Raw genomic sequence first — 20182 nt, 5'->3', positions numbered from 1 at the left:
AACCCTCAGCGGGAGCGCCGCCGCGCTCCCAAGCGGCGCACTGTAGCAGTGCGCCACCGGGCCAGCCCTCTTTCCATCTTCTTGTATCCTCTCTAATTTCTCTCAGCAGAGTCTCTCATTTCTTTCTATACTGCACTCCAAAGCCCAAATGCTTGACAGCACATGGCAAAGGCAGGAAGAGTGAGGTACTTGGTAAGAACCTGACAGCTCACTGAGACAACCATGAGCCAGATGCTTATCTTTGCAAATGTGAATATCATTCCTGTTGCCATCATAGCTAGCAATTATAGCACTGTTCTAAGCACTTTAGAACCATTAAGCTCTCTTAACCCCCAGAAAAAAATCTGAGTATGCTCTATCATTATCCCCATCCGTAAGATCTACAAGAATCTGTAAGATTCTGAGGCACAGAGAGTAATTTGCCCAAGGTCACTCAACTAGTGTAAGTGGTGAATCCAAGATGCAAAACCTTGGGACTCACATTCTTTGTGCCCTTTTGGATAAAAGTAATAGAACTTTATCAGTGTTGAATTGTTACTTTTGCTTTGGATAACTATAATAGCAAAAATGACCACCATGACCTGGACGGGAAGAAACAGATCAGATAATTGGATCTAGACTCAATTCCATAAAAGCAGGGCAGGTATCAGAAGAGAGTGCTATAGAAACTCCTCTATAGCCACCAGCAGTTACTGGAAATTTGGGGGCTTAAGAGAGCCAGTTAATATTTAATATTTCAATAAACATTAACAACATATGTTTTTCTAACTATTTTTGAGGTTAACAGAATATTTGATATAGAATTATCTAAAACTATCATTCTTAGATATTCCTGCCTGATCAGGTTCCGGACTAGTTTGCTTCTGTTCCATAAATAGTGTGGGGTTTTTTTCTCCCTTCATATCATATTTATTTTAGAATTCATTTTCTCTTTTCTTCTATTTTGTACTTTTATGGAGAAGAAAACGTCATTCAGCAGATACTGTGAACATCCCAGAGAAAATAATAAAATTGCCTTGGGTATAGTGGGATCTTAGAGCTCAAGAGCATAAGAGCGTGAAAGCTATCATTACTTATTAATAAAGCTAAATCACTCAAACAGTAACCCAAATGTGCAAATAAAAAAGCCATGTCAAAGAAAACCTCAAACATTTTTAAGCTAATTTTCCTATCTTTCCAAACCTAACTTGGGAAAGTGTTATGCTTGTGATTCTCAATATAACAATAAGACTGACTGTATATATTTAATAATGTATTAAAATTAGTAGAGTAGAAAATAAAATTTAAATCAATAAGATTTAGAGAGATGTCTAGCACCTTCCTCACAAGACTCTGATTTTTTTTCTTTATATAATTCAATTCAATCAATAAAGAGAATTCTAAAGACTAACCCAAAGTCAGTTAAAATCACTGGTTCAATGTAAGTGATTAGTACATCCATTCCCAAATTCCTTCTCCCTTGCCTGTCTCCATTTAAAAACTCCAGAAAAAGCTAAACATGGCGCTTGTTTCCTCAGCCTCTTTTTAAGAAGTCTGTTTTAGGATTCTAGAAAAGGTTTTTGCTCTCATTTAGCCAAGAGACAGATGCAAATGATGCTACCCCTGTTCACCTCTTCTTGCCTTGAGATGTGTACATGATGCCTGGAGCTGCAGCAGCCACCTTGGGATCATGGGCAGGAAAGTGGGAAGGATTGCAGAGATGCTGGCTGAGACAAAATTGATCCTCTGAACACATACAGCAGCCACCCACCTCCAAACTTCCTGCTTGGTGAAAAAAATAAATCCCTGCTTGTTCAAGCCTCTATTGGTCAGGTATTCCATTACTTGTAATAGAAAGCACCATAAACTAATGTATGCAGTCTCTAAAAGCTGTTCTTTAATTTTTTTTTAACAGAATAAGATTATTAAATGATCTAAAGGGTAATTTTCTTTATACACTGGGAAAAAGAAAGACAAAGGAGAACCTTGACAAAGAAAATGTGGGAGGAATGACTGAGCCTGAGATTAAGGTTTACTATATAGCTACAGTAATTTAAAAAAAGTGTGGCATAGACACACGGATCAATGGAATAGAATAGAGGACCCAGAAAGAGATCCATGCAAATATGTTCAAATGATTTTCTACAAAGATGCAAAAGCAATTCAATGGAAGGTAGCTTTTTCAACAGATGGTGCTGGAGAAATTGGGCATCCATAGGCCAAAAAATTAATCACAACCTAAATATCACACCTTGTACACAAATTAACTCAAAATGAATCACAGACAAATATAAAATGAACAACTATAAAATGTTTAGGAAAAAAACACAGGAAACAATCTTCAAGATCTAGGGCTAAACAAAGAGTTCTCAGACTTGACACAAAAAGCACAATCCATAAAAGGAAAAAACTGATAAATTGGACCTCATCAAAATTATAAACTTTGCTCTACAAAAGACACTGTTAACTGGATGAAAAGACAAGCTACATTCTGGGAGAAAATATGTGCAAACCACATCACAAAGGACTAGTATCTAGAATGTAAAAAGAATTCTCAAAACTCAACAGTAAATAAACAATCCAACTTAAAAACTGGCAAAACAATTACGTTTCAGTAAAAAGACAAATTTTAAAAAATGGGCAAAAGACATAAACATTTCACCAAGGTGGATATATAAATGGCAAATAAGCACGCTAAAAGATATTCAACTCATTAACCATCAGAGAAATGCCAATTAAACCCACAATGAGATATCACTACACACCTATCAGACAGCTAAAATAAAAAATAAAGACAACACTAAATGCTGACCAAGGTGCGGAGAAACTAGATCCTGCATACATTGCTGTTGGGAATGCAAAATGGTAATTTGCTCTCAAAAACAGTTTGATCGTTTTTTAAGTGAAATTAAACATGCAATCATCATACAACCCAGCAATTACACTCTTGGGCCTTTATCCCAGAGAAATGAAAACATATGTTCCCACGAAAACCTGTACATGAATGTTCATAGCAGCTTTATTTGTAATAGTCAAAAACCAGAAATAGCCCAGATGTCCTTCAGCAGGCAAGTTATTAAAAAAACTGGCACATATATGGAATACTACTCAGTGATAAAAATGAATGAACAATTGATACATGCAACGACCTGGATAAATCTCCAGGGAATTATGCCAAATGAAAAAAAAAAAAAAACCAATTCAAAAGATACATACTTTATGATTCCATTCATGTAACATTTTTGAAGTAACAAAATCTCAGAAATTGAGAACACATTAGTGGTTGCAGGGGATTGGGGACAGGGATGGAAGGGAGGTGGGTATGATTATAAAGTATAACAGGAAGGATCTTTATGGTGATGGAATTGTTCTGTATCTTTACTGTGGTGGTGGCCACAGGAACCTACACACATAATGAAATGTTTAAACTAAATAAACACACACAAATGAATACAAGTAAACCTAGGGAAATCTGAATAAGATCAGTGGATCATATCAATGTCAATGTACTGGTTGTGACATATAGTTTTGCAAAAAGTTACCATTGGGGGAAACTGGGTGAAGGGCACACAAAACCTCTCTGTATTATTTCTTACGTGAGTCTACATGTGAATTTACTATTATCTCAATAAAAACTTCAATCAACAAGACAAGGAAAGAGAGGGTTCACTTTCCGTGGTCACTGAGAAAGGTTCCACTCAGGTGCCTTTTATAAAGTATTAGGTATGAACATGAACGCAGCTGAGCAATAAATAACAAAACTCTTAACAAAAAAGATAATGGAAATAGTCCTGTAAATGATAAAAACAAACATCTCCACTTAAATCTAATAGAGCAGCATTTTTCAATTACCAAACACATATGAAGAAGAAAAGGTAGTCTAAATTACAGTTAAACCATGGGATTGACCACTCCCCAAAACCTAGCTGGTTTTGACCATTCCCTCCTTTGGGATGCCAAACACATCATTAGTAAAGCAAAGAATTGGTTTGGCCTTCAACTGGTCAAGCTGGTCACCTTGTCATAGGGGAGTTGCCAGGTCAAATTTGACATCCTGGCCCTGAGTAATGAGGGAGTAAAAATGCCCACCTCTCACTTCCCTTTGCTTTGGGGAATCCACCCTCCTACCCCCAAGAAGTTGGTTCTGCCCTTTCTGCAACTGTAGGAGCAGAATAAACTCCCTAAGAAATGGCTCAAGAAATCCCTTTATATTTGCACTATTAGCATATCTGGAAACCTAAGGAGTCCTGTCTGATGTATGTGAATAGAAAAATCTACTGCTTCCAGAAAAGCCAAATGGATGCCAACAAGGAAGAGAGAAATGTCCTTCAGCATGGCATAATAGGCCACAGAGAGGCTTTGAATCACAACCCGCGTAGGGACATCTTCATGCTGCCCTGGCTGCTTTGTATAAGCCATGCATCCTTAGAGGCTTATAGCCTATTTGTGAAAGTTAATTCTAGGTGTCAACTTGGTTAGATGAAGGAATGCTGAGAAACCTGGTAAAGCAACCTTTTCAGGTGTGTCCATGAGGGTGTTTCCAGCAGAGATTAGTATGACAGTCTGAGTGGCCTGGGTGTGAAAGACCCAGCCTCAGTGTGGGTGGGAACCATCCAATCCACTGGGGCTCCAGAGAGAACAAAAGACAGAGGAAAGAGGAGAAGCTCTCTCTCTCAATCTGCTGGAGCTGGGATACACTTTTCTCTCCTGTCCGTGGACATCAGAGATTGAGACTCTTCAGCTTTTGCGTTCCAGAACTTACACCAATGACACCATCATTTTCCCTGGTTCTGAGGCCTCTGGACTTGGACTGAGCCACGCTACCAGCATCCAGTTTATCGACGGCCTGTTGTGGGACTTTTCTTCATAGCCACGTGAGCTAATTCCCCTAATAAATCCCTCTCATATAATTATAACATATCCTATTGATTCTGTCTCTCTGGAGAACCCTGACTAATACACTATTTAAGCCACAAAAGCAAATGACTTTATTCTTCCTTTATATTTGCTGTTGCTAAAATAGGAATTATTTTGGTCCACAGCAGCAGTGGAAGACATAGCAAGAGGCTAATTCCAGAGATGATTCTCCAAAGCTGTGTTTATCCCTGTCTAGTTTTTAACCACAGTTGCTGCAGGTAGAGAAGGGCAAGGAACGATCGCCTATTAGGGACTTGCCTTGTGTAAGGGAGGCACCGAAAACATGGAAGGCAACCCAAAGAGCACCCGATCACAGTTTCTCAGCCAGCTGAGAACTACCACAATCACACATAAAGAACGCAAAACACAACACAGGAACTAAAGCACTAAATGAATGGTCTGGAAAATATGAGCATTCGGGGTTATGTAGACAGAGAGACGGTTCTTGCTGAGATGACAGGGGAAGGCTGTTGTGAGGAGGGGGCATTAGAGCCAGGTTTTGAGGGAAGTCTAGGATCTAGATGGGAGGAAGAAGCATGAGGATGCTGTCAGTGAAGAGGACAAAGAAACTAATAATTGAATGGCAAAGTCCAAAATATATTCAAAGGACAGATAGTGAGCATGCTGGTTTCACTGGAATATTAGATTTCTTTTCCATTATGGAAAAGAAGATTGTTTAGAAAGAACAATATTGCTGGAATCTTTTACAATGATGATATATTCATATGTTACTTGTTTAATTTTAAAACTAAAACTAAAATATTTTAAAGAAAGGGACGCTAAGGCTAGGGAGAGCATCCAGACTCACAGGTACTGAATCTGTGGCTGGTGTGGCAGACAAAGTTTGTTGGCTCCCAACTGCCATTATTAATCCCCTTTGCCCTTTCCCACTTCCAAAAATAAATGGTAAAAAAGTCAAGATAACTTCCCAGTACCCCTTATAGCAAAAGATAGCCATGTGACTCAATTTTAGCAAATAAGATGGAAGGAAGAAATCTATTGGGGGGCTCCTGGGAAACTTTTTGTTTTCTGATATGAGAAAAGCTGTTTCCCCCTCCTCTCTTTCCTGCTTGCCTTGAATATGGTTATGATTAGTTGTGATGACTGGAATTGAGGCAACCATTTTGCAACCATGAAGTCATAAGCCTAAGAAAGAAAAGCCAATATTTTAGAGATGGCAGAATGGAGAGATAAAAAGAGCTTGCATCCTTTATGACATTCATCAGCCACTGCCTAAACCTCAAACTGCTATGCCTCTCAAGTTCTTATGATGTGAGATAATTAATTTGGCCTAAGCCACTGTTAGTCAGGTGTTCTGTTACTTATAGCCATACGTATCCTAGGTGACAGAGCTATAAAGTTCCATCAGAATGCAGTGACCAGGGCTGGCCCCGTGGCTCACTAGAGAGAGTGCGGCGTTGATAGCGCCAAGGCTGCGGGTTCGGATCCTATATAGGGACGGCCGGTGCACTCACTGGCTGAGCGTGGTGCGGACCACACCGTGCCAAGGGCTGCGATCCCCTTACCAGTCAGAAAACAAAAAACAAACAAAAAAAAAGAATGCAGTGACCAAAGTCAGGTGTTTGATCCCTAAATAGGCAAAGGGAATCTAAGTTCTCAATCCCAAATTGACATTTAGGAATAGCAATAAAATATTATGCCATTTTCAAAGTATAAATGGCAGCTTCAAGAAGTAGCCAAGTCTGAAATGAAGTAATTTCATTACTTTAATATAATAATATTATATTAATATTTGTAATAATTTAATTACATTATTTCAAGTTTGCTCGTATAATTTAAAAACATAAACAAAAATATTTTAAAGAAAGGGATGCTAAGGCTAGGGAGAGCATCCAGACTCACAGGTATTGAGTCTGTGGCTGGCGTGGGCAGACAAAGTTTGTTGGCTCCCAACAGCCATTATTATGGATATCAAGGAACAAAGTGACAGCATTCTTCAAATCAAAACTATCCTGTGATCTGGCATAGGAGATACCTACTGTTTTGTCTTCCCAGCAACACACCATTGCCAACTCCTTTCTTTGGCTATTTATTTATTTGTTTAATAGCTTTATTGAAATATAACTTATCTATCATACACTTCACCCATTTAAAACGTACAATTCCATGGAGTCTAGTTTAATTACGGAATTGTGCAATCATCACCATAATCTAATTTTAGAACACTTTCATCATCCCAAAAAGAAATGCCATATGCATCAGCAATCAATTTCATTTCTTCCCTTCCTCCACACAGCTCTAGGCAACCACTAATCTAGTTTCCATCTCTATAGATTTGCCTATTCTGTACATTTCACATAAATGGGGTGTTGGGAAAATAGAATAGTTTGGTCAGGGCCCTCGCCTCGGGTCCAGCTGGGTGTGGTTCAGCATTCTTTGTAAGCAAATTGTGTGTGTGTGTGTGTGTGTGTGTGTGTGTGTGTGTGTGTGTGTGGTTAGTGCACATGTGTGCCAATGTATCTTTTTAGTTTTGTTGCTATTCTTGTGTTCTAAGGAGAGAGAGAGAGACAGACACAGAAAGACAGAGAGACAGAGAGACACAAAGAGAGAGAGAGAGGGAAAGAGGTAGAGAAGAGTTTTAGTGAAGCAGGCAGGTGGGCGTCTGCCTCAGGCGTCCGCCCAGCGCAGCCACGCTTTCCAACCTATGGCTCTAAGGACCTTTTGGCCGGTTACCTAGTTCACAGACCTACAAGTAAGGGGTCTGGGAACCCAGCCTGGAGTGTGAAGGGTTTGTCACCCAGTCTGTGAACGGGCTTGAGGGGTCTGTGAGCTCCAGACCCAGCCCTAGCTTGGCAATTGGCCAGTTGGAGCAAGATTACAGGAAGGTAAAAGAGCCCAAAAACTGGCATGGTCATGTACCTAGACAATTGGTGTCACAAACAGGATTAAGAGTGCCACAATTGGGGCCGGCCTGGTGGCGCACTGCGCTAGTGCGTCACTTGGGAAGCGCGGAGGCGCTCCCACCGAGGGTTCGGATCCCACATACAGACCGGTTCCCGCTCACTGGCTGAGCGAGGCGCAGGGGCAACACCGAGGTTGCGATCCCGTTGCCGGTCCCGGCCCGGTACGGGGGCGACACTGAGGGTTGCGATCTGTTGCCGGACACGGAAAAAAAAAAAAAAAAGAGTGCCACAATTGGCACTGTGAGCAGGATTCCAACATTAGCCTTAGCCCTGGCTCCACATGGGGTCATACAGTATGTAGTCTTTTGCATTTTGCTTTTAATATAATGCTTTTGAAGTATCCCTTGTTGTAGCATGTACCAGCATTTTATTTCTTTTTATGGCCAAATAATATTCCATCATATGGATATACCACATTTTGTTTATCTATCCATCAGCTGATAGACATTTGGGCTGTTTCCATTTTGGGGGTTCTATGAATAATGCTATCATGAACATTCGCGTACATATTTTTGTGTGGACATGTTTTCTTTTCTCTTAGGTATATACTTAAGAGTGCTATGTTACACAGTAACCTTATGTTTAATCACTTGAGAAACTGCCAGACTGTTTTCCACAGCAGCAGCACCATTTTACACTCCTACCAGCAGTGTATGAGGGTTCTAATTTCTCCACATCCTTGCCAACACTTATGTCTTTTTTGTTATAGCCATTTTAGTGGGTATGAAGTCATAGCTCATTGTGCTTTTAATTTGCGTTTCTCTAATGACTAATAATGTTGAACATCTTTTAATGTGCTTATTGGCTATTTATATATTTTCTTTTGATAAATATCTATTCAGATCCTTTGCCCATTTTTAAATTGGATTATTTGTTTATTGTCAAGTTTTGAGAGTTCTTTATATATTCTGGATCTAAGTCCCTTATCAAATATGTGCTTTGCAAATATTTTCTCCCACACTGTTGCCTGCCTTGTCACTTTTTTCATGGTGTCTTTTGAGGCACAACTTTGGCTATTTATTGCAGCATTATTTGTAATTGCAAAAGATTGAAAATAATACAACTACACCTCAAAAGGGGATGGCTTGAATAAACTACTGTAAGTCCACACAGTGGAGAACTATGTAGCTGTAAAAAGGAATGAGGAATAGCTCTGTATACTACTACAAAGCGATCTCCAAGATATACTGTAAAAATGAAAAAAGGAAGGTGCAAGAGAATGCATAGAGTATGTTACCATTTATTTAATAAAGGGGTAGCATGTGAATATAGGTAAGAATTTGCTTTTTAAAAACCAAAAGGAAAAAAGGAAGGATAACCCAAAGCTAAATAGTTTTCATTTTTAAAGTTACTTAAAGAGGGAGGGAATAAGATTAAAGGGACAGAGAAGAAAACTAAACCTCTCTGGAAGTACCTTACTTTGTAAATTTTACTTTGAGACCATACAAATGTTTTACTTTATAATGAAACAAAAATATTTTTAAGTTAAGAATCAAAAGCACAATGAAACAAATGAACCTAACTGGGTATTGAGTTGGTGATTTAACCATACTGCCAGAAATCATTTAAATGAAAGTAAAATGTAGTAATTTGACACTACATTCCTAGTGGGACATACCCTAAAAACAGAAAGAACTACAAATCTTGAACTATTTTCAAAACTTAAATTGTTAATAATATCATTATTACTAATCAAAAACTATTATATGAGTACATTTTTATGGTAGGATAAAGCAAATAAGTAATTACGCTAATGTCCTATGAATCAAGATTTTCAGTGTAAGTAAAAGAAAAATATAAAATCAAATAAGTTCAACAAAAACCCTATAATCCTTAATTTGCATTGGAAATATCAGTTTGAACTCATGTTGCATTTTATCTTTAAAAATTATTCATATTTTCTAGCCTTATTTTAAGAGAGTGAAAATTCAAGCCACAGACTGGGAGAAAATATTTGCAGACCATATATCCAACTTGGATCCAGAATACATAAAAAAAAAACTCTCAAAACTCAACAGTAAGGAAACAACCAAATTAAAAAGGAGTAAAACACATGAACAGACATTTCACCAAAGGGGATATATGGATGGCAAATAAGCACATGAAAAGATGTTCAACATTATACCCATTAGGAAAATAAAAATTAAAACCAAGATGAGATACCACTACATGCCTATTAAAAATAGCTAAAATCCAAAACACTGACAATACCAATTGCTTACAAGGATTAAGAATAACAAGAATTCTCATTCATTGCTGGTGGAAACACAAAATGGTATAGCCACTTTGGAAGACAATTTGGCAATTTCTTATAAAGTTAAACATACAACTACCCTATGACGAATTCTGAATTTACATGAAAGTCAAGTATCCTGCCATTCAGAAGAAAGCAGTGACCATTTTGCTACTGTTTCCAACTTCTTATATGAGTGTACTTCAAAAAGTTTGTGGAAAAATAGAATGAATACAATCGTTCCATGAACTTTCTGAAATACCCTCATATGTGTAAGCAAAGCTTTTCTTGTTTGACAGGTATTGAGAAGGGCCGGAAATCTCACTTCAGCTGAAAATAAAATTGATGTGTGCTTATCTCAAGTTTGACCCAGAAGGGCTGGCCAGTTATATCAGTTGCTTAGAGCATGGTGCTATAAACACCAAGGTCGAGGGTTCGGATCCCTGTACCAGCCAGCCGCCAAAAAAATATATATATATATATATTAAAAACCAAAGTTTGACCCAGAATTGAGTATTTATTTATGTGGCAAAATATAAGAATAGGTTTCACACCAGAGAGATAAATTTTATTCTTCACTTTTAGTTTTTAAAAGATAACACTCTACTTATATACAGGTCTATAAAGAAATCAAGATTATAATTCTGTAACTGCCTATATTTGAGCCTGATCATGTCAGTCAGTAAAAAATCTTAATTTTTAAGTCTTGTATAAAATTGTGTCTTCAGTTATATTTTCATTCTATTGCTTTGTTACATGGTTTTAGTAACTTTACTATTTAACATTATCAATATATTTTCATGTTATAAATAGTATTAAATAAAATGGATTTATAACCTTTATTTAAATTAAGTCAACTAAACCCACTTTTTTTTTTAAATTTCATTTTGTCGATATACATTGTGGTTATTGTTGCCCCTTACCAAAACCTCCCTCCCTCCTCCCTCTCCCCCCTCCCAGCCAACAATGTCCTTTCTGTTTGCTTGTCGTATCAACTTCAAGTAATTGTAGTTGTTATATCTTCTTCCCCCCCGCCCCCCAGAGTTTTTTTTTGTGTGTGTGTGTGTGTGTGAATTTATTTATTAATTTTTAGCTCCCAGCAATAAGTGAGAACATGTGGTATTTCTCTTTCTCTGCCTGACTTGTTTCACTTAATATAATTCTCTCAAGGTCCATCCATGTTGTTGCAAATGGCAGTATTTCATTCTTTTTTATAGCTGAGTAGTATTCCATTGTGTAGATATACCACATTTTCCATATCCACTCATCCGATGATGGACATTTGGGCTGGTTCCAACTCTTGGCTATTGTAAAGAGTGCTGCAATGAACATTGCAAACCCACTTTTTGAAAAAGTAAATCCCATCTTGGATTAAAACAGTTATTATAATCTTGGATTATTTAACAGAAGTAAATTATGCTGATTTATGAGTTTTTTTAAATACATGAAAAGGAAAGAAAGGAAGATAAAGGAAAGAAGGGTAAGCTAAGTTTAACTACCTGTTTTGATTTTTCTTAAAAAGCTGGCTAAACGTCATTTTTAGTTTTAAACAGCCAAGAAAACTACTCTTGCTCAGACCATATATAACATATCATTCCTCATTTGCACCCTCTATAGTAGAAACTATGAGCGGCCTATTTGGAGAAAATACAAAGGACAAAAAAAATCAAGTAGGAAATTTCACCGTAAGAAAAGACAACCTGAGTTTCCTCTATTATACTTCCACTTGTTTTAGAGTTGATACCCTTTGTGGGAAAGAGAAAGAGTAGGTAAATAAGTTGGCTGACATCAACAGATCCACAGAAAACTATCGTTCTCTACTCAAAAAAAGACAATTTTTATTAGATTATTATATCTAAAACTCACTGACCACGCTAATGTACAATAGTCTATAGATGTAATTTTAAGACCTGAAAATCATTTCAAAGATTCTTCCAGGGTAAAACAATTGAGATTTTGGGGGGATGAAGATGTCTTGGAACTAGTTAGAGGTGATAGTTGTACAACACTGTGAATGTACTAAATGCCATCGAACTGTATATTTTAAATGGTTAATAGCTGATTTTATGTTATGTGAACTTTACCTCAAAAACTTTTTGGGGGGATGGGGAGAGGGTGGTGAGTGAATACAAAATAGCAGAGAGGTAGGAAGAATGGGATGTAGGGTTCTATAGTAATATAGGGAGACTGCGGTTAACAACAAAGTTCTGTGTGTCTTTGAACAGCTAGTCGAGATGATGTTGAATGTTCCTAACACAAAGAAGTGACAAATGTTTGAGGTGATGGATATACTAAGCACCTGATATGATCATTGCCAAATATCATACTGTACTCCATAAACATATACAATTATCATGGGTCAATTAAGAAAAATAAATTTAAAAACAGAAAAAAACAGAGAAATAGAGTAGAATAGTGGTTACCCGAGGCAGGGAATGGAGGGGAGAGGAGCCAGGGAAAGGTTGGTAGACTGGTGCAAAGTTACAAAGTTACAGTTAGATAGGAAGAATAAGTTCTGGTGCCCTACAGTGACAATACTAATAATACTGTATTGTATATTTCAAGATAGCCAGAAAAGAGGATCTTGAATGTTATAGCCACAAAGAAATGATAAATGTTTAAGTGACAGATATGCTAACTATTCTGATTAGATCATTATACAATATATGCATGTACTTAAGCAACAAACTGTACCCCATAAACATGTACGATGAAAAAAATAAATTTAAATATATAAAAATATTTCTTTAAAAGATTGAGAAAGGCTGACTAGGCTTTGTCAAGGCTTCCAGAAGGGTGAGAGACTAGATCTGGCCTTGAAAAAAGTTGAAGATCTGAATTTAAAACAACAAATTGGTTCATGGAGGTAGCTCTAATGAGAGTTGTTTTTCAAACACTGACTGCAACTACAATACCAGCTATATTTTAATGCAGCCCAGTTCACATACACACACATGCAAGAGTGCACATGCATACACAGGACAGAAACAAAAGTTCGTGGAAGAATACTTACTCTTCCCAAGCATAATACACTCTAGTTTTTTATTCTATTCTACTCTATTCTTTTTCTTTCCACCTTTTTTTTTAATAGTGGTCATGATTCGTTAAATTCCTATTTTATTTTACTGTTGTGAATTCAAATAATTTTTCTTCTTTCTCAAGGAAGCATTTGCTTCACTAAAATTAGATCATGGGCTATTTACAACAAACCCTCCTAAGATGGTGGCAAGGTAGCGTCATAGAAAGCAGAGAGTGAACTCCTCATTATTCATTAGAGGCATTAAGGATCAGCTACACAGCTATCTGTCCAAAATGCTGTAGAAAGGATTTTCAGCTTTGGCTGGAAACGCCCCTTTTAACTTTAATATCCTATCATTTTGACAATATGCACAAGATTCTCTTAGCTCAATGGAAATCCAGCACCTAAATTGTCAGAAAAAGGTACTATGAATTTAGTTGTGATCTTTCCCTAAGGTTTTTTTTTGTGTGTGTGTGTGTCTTTTTCGTGACCGGTAAGGGGATCGCAACCCTTGGCTTGGTGTCGCCCGCACCGCGCTCAGCCAGTGAGCGCACCGGCCATCCCTATATAGGATCCGAACCCGCAGCGGGAGCGTCGCTGCGCTCCCAGCACCGCACTCTCCCGAGTGTGCCACAGGGTCGGCCCTCCGTAAGGTTTTTAATTAATTCATATCAAAATAATTTTAATGTCATTTGTGGTACAAATGTTCATATTTTAGAAAGCACGATACTTCTTGTATTTCAGAGACAGAAATATAAGTTGCACATCACCTAGCTGTGGACAGAAATCAATCTATTGCTCATGACTGACTAGCAGCTAAGTAAGAGGGAAAAGTTTCTTTTTAATTTCTGTGAAAAAGCAGTAACAACTCATGTCATCATTTTAAGCCCAAACAGCCAAGTAATTATGCTATCCCCAGAAGGCCAAGGTTTTTCACTTGATAATTTAATTCCACAAGCTTGTAGTTGAGGCAGGGGGCGTGTGGATTAAAAGGCCAGATATGGCTTTACTGTCAGAAAGCATCCAATCTTTTAACTAATTACAAGTTTTAAAAATAATATTACTTTGTTGGAAACACATAGCAAAATTTAGTACCAAGTCTAGTGCAACAATTTTTAAAATGCAGCCACCTGATTTGGGCACATACTAGGACACTCAATAAGTAAATACTTCTTTGTTGAATGACAGCCCAACGTACCTAGTAAGTATGCTGTAATTCTCTAGTACACACACACACAGACACACACACACACAGTCCCATTGGTCTAATACATAAAGCAAGTAATTGCTTTAAATACACTCATCATGAGCCTATAAACAGACCCACACATAAATGGATGCTTGATTTATGATTTCTTCTCTGCAGAGAGGTAGAAAAAAGAGTGGTCTTTTCCAAAAATGGTTGTGGATCAACTGAGTATCCATATAGGAAAAAAATACAACCTGAGCCCTACCTAGTTTCATACACAAACACACACACACACACACACACACACCCCACACAAATATATTCTACTTACACTGTATATGTAAATGTTAAAGGAAAAAACAACAAAGTTTCTACAAGATAACATGGGAAATATCTTCATGGGATATATCTTTATATATCTATATAAATATTTCATGGGAAATATCTTCGTGTAAGTAATTGTTTCAAAAATAGGGGACAAAACACAGTAACCTAAAGGAAAAATTACTCATCAAAAACACCATTAAGAGAGTGAAAAGGTCAACCACAGTCTAGAAAATATCTAAAATTTATACAGAACTCCTACAAATCACTAAGAATCAGACAGGCAACCCAGGAGAAAATTAGACAAGAGACAAGGAGGCATTACACAAAAGACAATATCCAAATGACCAATAAATGTGTTAAACATGCTCAGCTTCATTAGGAATCAGGGAAGTGTGGGTTAAAATTGCAAAGAGTTGCACTATAACTACTGACCAATCTATCTAAGAATTTTAAAAGACTAACAAGATCGAGTGTTAGAATGTAAAGCAACAGGAACATCAAATACTGGTGGGAATTTAAAATGGCATCGTCATTTTGACAGTGTCTACTAAAGCTGAACGTATGAATACCATGTGATCTAGCAATTGTACCAAAAGACATGAACAAAAATAGCCATGGCAAAACTTTTCTTAACAACCCCAAACAAGCCAAATATCTATCAAGAGTAAAATGTATATATAAATGATCTCATATTCATACAAGGGAATACTATACAGGAGTGAAAATGTATAAACTACTTCTACAGACAGCCACATGGACAAACCTCACAAACATAATGTGGAGCTAAAAAAGCCAGTCACAAAAATAAGTAAATAATCATAGTACATTTCCATTGATAAAAAGTTCAAAAGCAAGCAAAACCTATTTACTGTGATAGAAGCCAGGATAGTGGTTACGTCTGGAGAGCAGAGAAGGGGTAATGAATGGAAAAGGTACAGTTGCCACATAAAACACAAGATGTTCAGTTAAATTTGGATTTCATATAAACAACAAATAATCCTTTAGTATAAATAGGTCCCATGCACTATCTGGGACATGTATTATTTGCTAAATCTGGTAACTCTAGTCAAGGAGGATGCTTTTGGAATACTGGTAATATTCTATTTCTTGATGTTCATTTTGTGAAAATCCATTGTGCAATTTTCTGTACATGTGCTGTACTTCACAATTTAAAAAGCAGTTAAAAAAAAAAAAAAGCAAAAGTACACTCAGTACAACCTTGCAGATTTTAAATAATTCATCCAACCATAGTTTCTCCTTTCCACCCTTAATCATTGTGAGAGCTGTGATACCTCTGCAGGAGGTGGGCACTGGTAATCAGAAGTATTGCTGGACCAAAAGGTGTAGGCTCTACTTTCATTTTTTATTAAAATTACTTTTACACAGCATGCTTCTTTACTTGTGGAATCTTTTTTTTTATGCCCTGCCTCTCAGGAACCTTTCTTATTTGTGTGGCTGGCTTAACCTTACCAAAGGGAAATGCTATGGTGGAAGCATGTAATTTGTAATTTCTACCCATTAGCCAAGAAACGCACAAACAATGGTTCAAAGTTGGACTGACCAGCCAACGTGTGGGGTCAGAATCCAGTGGCCTCAGGTACGAAGAAAACTGATACTTTTAGTGCGAACAACTTAGATACAGACACTGTTGGGAATACATAAAGTCAAAAACCTCAATCCACTGCCTGCTTCTAAGTTTATCAGAGGTTTACACAAATACCCTGAGTGGCTCCATCTAATTGCCCCGCAACACAACTGGTAAACCCAAGGAAAGTGAGGTAACCAGTGCAAACAATAGCCTGAATCACTTTCCTCCTGTTGTTTAAATAAGGTGCTATTTATCGGCAAAAGTTCTTCAGTGCTCAGGGTTTTCTGTGTTGTTTTGTACCTTCATCTTGTTTTGAAATGAACCCTTCCCGATTTTAAATAATAATGAACCCCCCCCCCCCCAGGTTTGGGTGCCTCTCTCTATAAAGTTTGAGACTAAACTTTATAGGCTGATGGAACGCTTACCTCTCTGCCACCTATCCACTTACAGAGTGCCAGATTTCTTCGATTTAATAACGGAAACTATATTTATCTCTTCCACACAGGGTATGGAGGATGATTAGGCTCCTGGGAGACAGGTTGCCTGAAAGCAACTCAGCTTCACCACTGAGACTATGTAGCTCTGTGCCTCAGTTTCCGCAACTGTAGAATGGGAATAAAAGTAGTGCCTAATTAAAAGGGCTTTTGGAAGCATCCAATGCCGCATAAGGCGATTAAAGCACAGTGCCTGGCACACATTAAACACTCGACGTGTCATCATCATCACTCTCATCAGCTACCTCTGAGGGTCCTGCGACCTGTAAGGATTCTACTTATGTATCTACTGTAGGAGAAGCATTCAGATGCAATTGGAGAGACAGGGGGAAGAGGCCTATAAAGTGTGTTCCAAGTAGCACCTAACTCACGGAAGGAGAATCAGCGGCAGGAAGCCTCCAGTAGGGTCCGCGGAGGTGGCCACGGCCGACCCAGCCTGGACCCCAGACTCAGGCCGGGACCTCTCGCCTCGGACGCCCAGACTACTTACATTGCGGTTAAAGCTGTTGCCGGGCAGCAACGGCAAGTTCATGACTCTCAGCATCCGAGGGTCTACGGTCCGAGAGGAGAGGGGATGGCAGGCAGCGGCCGCCTCGCGGGCCGCCTTGTTTCAGCCCCCACGTTACCTGGAGACGGGAGGCGGCGTCACGCAGGGAGGAGGGGCTGGAGCGGGCCCGGGGCTCGGAGCCCGGGGTGGGGGGACGCCGGCGGGAACCTCCCCCGCCCACCCACACACACTCAGCGGGGTGCGGGTCCCCTGCGTCTCTTCTCTGCACACAAAGACTGGCAACCGCAACGTTGCCCGCCCCCGCCGATTTCTGGTTTTACCCCTTTAGAGAGCTCACAGCCTTTCATGTACTTCAGCGGCAACAATTCTTGCCACATCTTTTGCCATTTGGTTATTAAATTTAGTTCAAACACACAGAAGAGTAAAGAAAATAATATGACACCCGTGTAGTCTCTGAAATGTAACACAAGTTAATGCTTTCCTAGGTTGCATTTACATCAGCTTTTATGTTCGGACTAAAACGTTCGAGATGAATATAAAGCCACCTATACCCCACACGAAAACCCATTGCAACGGTAACCACCACCTTCAGCCCTTCCCCTGTACACTTTTATATTTGAACTAAACGTTTGTAAGGCCCAATCAGGGGCGGCCAGGGGCGGGGTCAGGTGGCACAAAATGCGTCCCACTCCCTCATAATATGCGTCCCATACCCACATTTGTAATGCCCTTCTCGAACAGTAAGAAACCTGACTCCAATTATCCTCAGAATATTTACTTATTTCTCAATACTACAAGACCCAGAAAGCAGTTTCAGAACATCTAACATACGTCTCTTTAAAAAAGAAACCTACTAACTAGAGTTCAATATTTGCTTTCACATTTTTTCTTCTGTCTTAATGTATATAGTAAAAATGCTGTGCTCAAAAATTACTTAGGTTTGTTCGCCCCCCTTCCTGTTTAGAGTGCTTATGTTATTCATTTGAAAAAGTTTGTTCATTCGTTCCTATTTGTATTCCACATTTCTTCTTTGTCTTTCTTATTTTGTCTAATTGTGTTTCTTTTTGGATTGATTAATTTAACTAATCATTTATAAATTTTCTTATTTTTCAAAGAACCAGAATTTTGATTTATTAATTTGACCTACTGTTTCCTATTCTTAATCTTCAATATTTTTTCTGCTTTTACCATTATTGCTTTTTTCCTTGTGTTTTCTTTCGGCTCATTTTGTTCTTTTTCTCACTTTTTTAGTTGATGTAATTCAATCATTTTCATTCCATCTTTTTTATTGATATAAGTAAGACTGGGTTTTCCTCTGATCTCTACTTTAAACATATCCAAATGGTCTATGATAGGTACTGTTTTCATTACCTGGTTTTTCTTTTTATTTGTTTGCTTTTTAGATATTCTGTAATTTTGTCTTATATTTTTTCTTTCACCCAAGAGTTGTTTAATAGAAGATTTTTAAGTTTCTAGATGGAAGAGATTTTTGAGTTTTTGACATTGTTTTTAATTCCAGTTTTATTGCACTGTGATAAGAAGGAATTGTAATATTTCCAGTGTACAAAACTTACTGACGCTTTCTTTGTGATCTAATGTTTGACCGATTTTTGTAACTATTCCATGTGCAGTTGAGAAGAAAAAATGTATTCTCTATTATTAGGTTCTAAAGCTTAGTATAGATCAAGAAAATCTATTTTATTGATTATATTGTTTACTTTTTCTATGTCTTTACTTATACTTCTGCCACGTAACCTGCTTTGCACTGGGCGTGGTGTGTTAAAGTCTCCTACCAGCCATATGTTTCTATTTGTATCTCCTCGCATCTGTAATTTCTGCTTTTTAAAAGATGGTTATTTGGTGCATAGATTTTCATAACTGTTATACCAACATTGTGAAACTGGCTTTTAGCATTATAAAGTATCCTTTTTTTGTCACATTTAATTATTTGTTGGCCTAAATTCTACTTTGCCTGATATCAGGATCACAACCCCCACTTACTCATCATTTCCATTTGCCTGGTACATCTTTGCCTATATCTTTATTTTCAGTCTGTCTGAATTATGTTCATTTAGATGTATCTCCTATACACAACATATAGTTGGGTCTTACTTTGTGAGCCACATTGAAGATATTTTTCTTTCAGTAGGTGAGTTAAACCCATTCACATTAATTGATAAGACTGATATTTTGGGTGTTAACTCCAATATATTATTTTACGTTGTAATGACCGTGAGTATTATGTATATTTACTGTTTCCTTTTCTTCATGATGTGTTTTCCTTGCTATTATAATTGATAAATTTCTTTGGGTATTTAGGAAGGTTTGTATTTTTGTTCTAGTGTTTACCTACCTTTGTACTTAACTTTTTTAGGAGATAGGGTATAAACATCTTTTTACCAAATAATATTAAATTCTTTTAAAAGTGATAATAGCCAATACATTGAAATTTTAATTTCAATAAGTGTATTTTTTCATTTCTAGAAGTGTCATTTGTTCTTTTTAAATCTATATACTCTTTCTTTTACAAGACCAGTGCTCTAACCACTGAGCTTTGGAGCCTGTCCTTTCTTTAAAACAGGATTGTGCTCTTTACTTGTAATTTCCCTTGCTTATTTTATCTCTTTAATCATTTTAAACATACTTAGCCTAGAGTTCTTAACCAACAGTTCTAATCTCTTATGTTCATGGGTGCCACTTCCCCTCTTTCCTGTGTTGGCTGACTCTCCTTCATGGTGGATTGTTTCCACATGTGTTTATGTTGATGGTAATCCTACCTATTTGGCAACTCATTGAGCTGGGACTGTCACCTTCCAATTCCAAGTGCAATGTCCTCTCTAACATGCTCACACACACTGACCACTGCTCAGTCACAGCCACACTCCACACACAGAAGGCCTCTGCCTTCCACAGTGAGGACATTTTCCAAACAAAAAAGCTGTTCTAATAAAAATGATTTTCTTTTTTTTTTTTTTTTTTTTTTTTTTTTTTTTTTTTTTTTTTT

The 20182-nt window shown here is 37.7% G+C and overlaps 1 protein-coding gene across 1 annotated transcript in view; it reads right to left on the bottom strand.

Annotated features, from left to right (window-relative positions):
* The window catches only part of EFHC2 (EF-hand domain (C-terminal) containing 2), a 165695-nt gene extending 148406 nt beyond the window's left edge, over positions 1-17289 (bottom strand). The window contains exon 1 of the mRNA XM_008570484.1: positions 17161-17289. Coding sequence (XP_008568706.1) covers positions 17161-17214 — 54 coding nt within the window. The 5' untranslated portion in view covers positions 17215-17289. The remainder of the gene's footprint in view (positions 1-17160) is intronic.
* Positions 17290-20182: the final 2893 nt, after the last annotated feature.

This window comes from Galeopterus variegatus, unplaced genomic scaffold, assembly GCF_000696425.1.
Source record: "Galeopterus variegatus unplaced genomic scaffold, G_variegatus-3.0.2 Scaffold607, whole genome shotgun sequence".
Lineage (NCBI taxonomy): Eukaryota > Metazoa > Chordata > Mammalia > Dermoptera > Cynocephalidae > Galeopterus > Galeopterus variegatus.
This window is presented reverse-complemented; position numbering and strand designations above follow the sequence as displayed.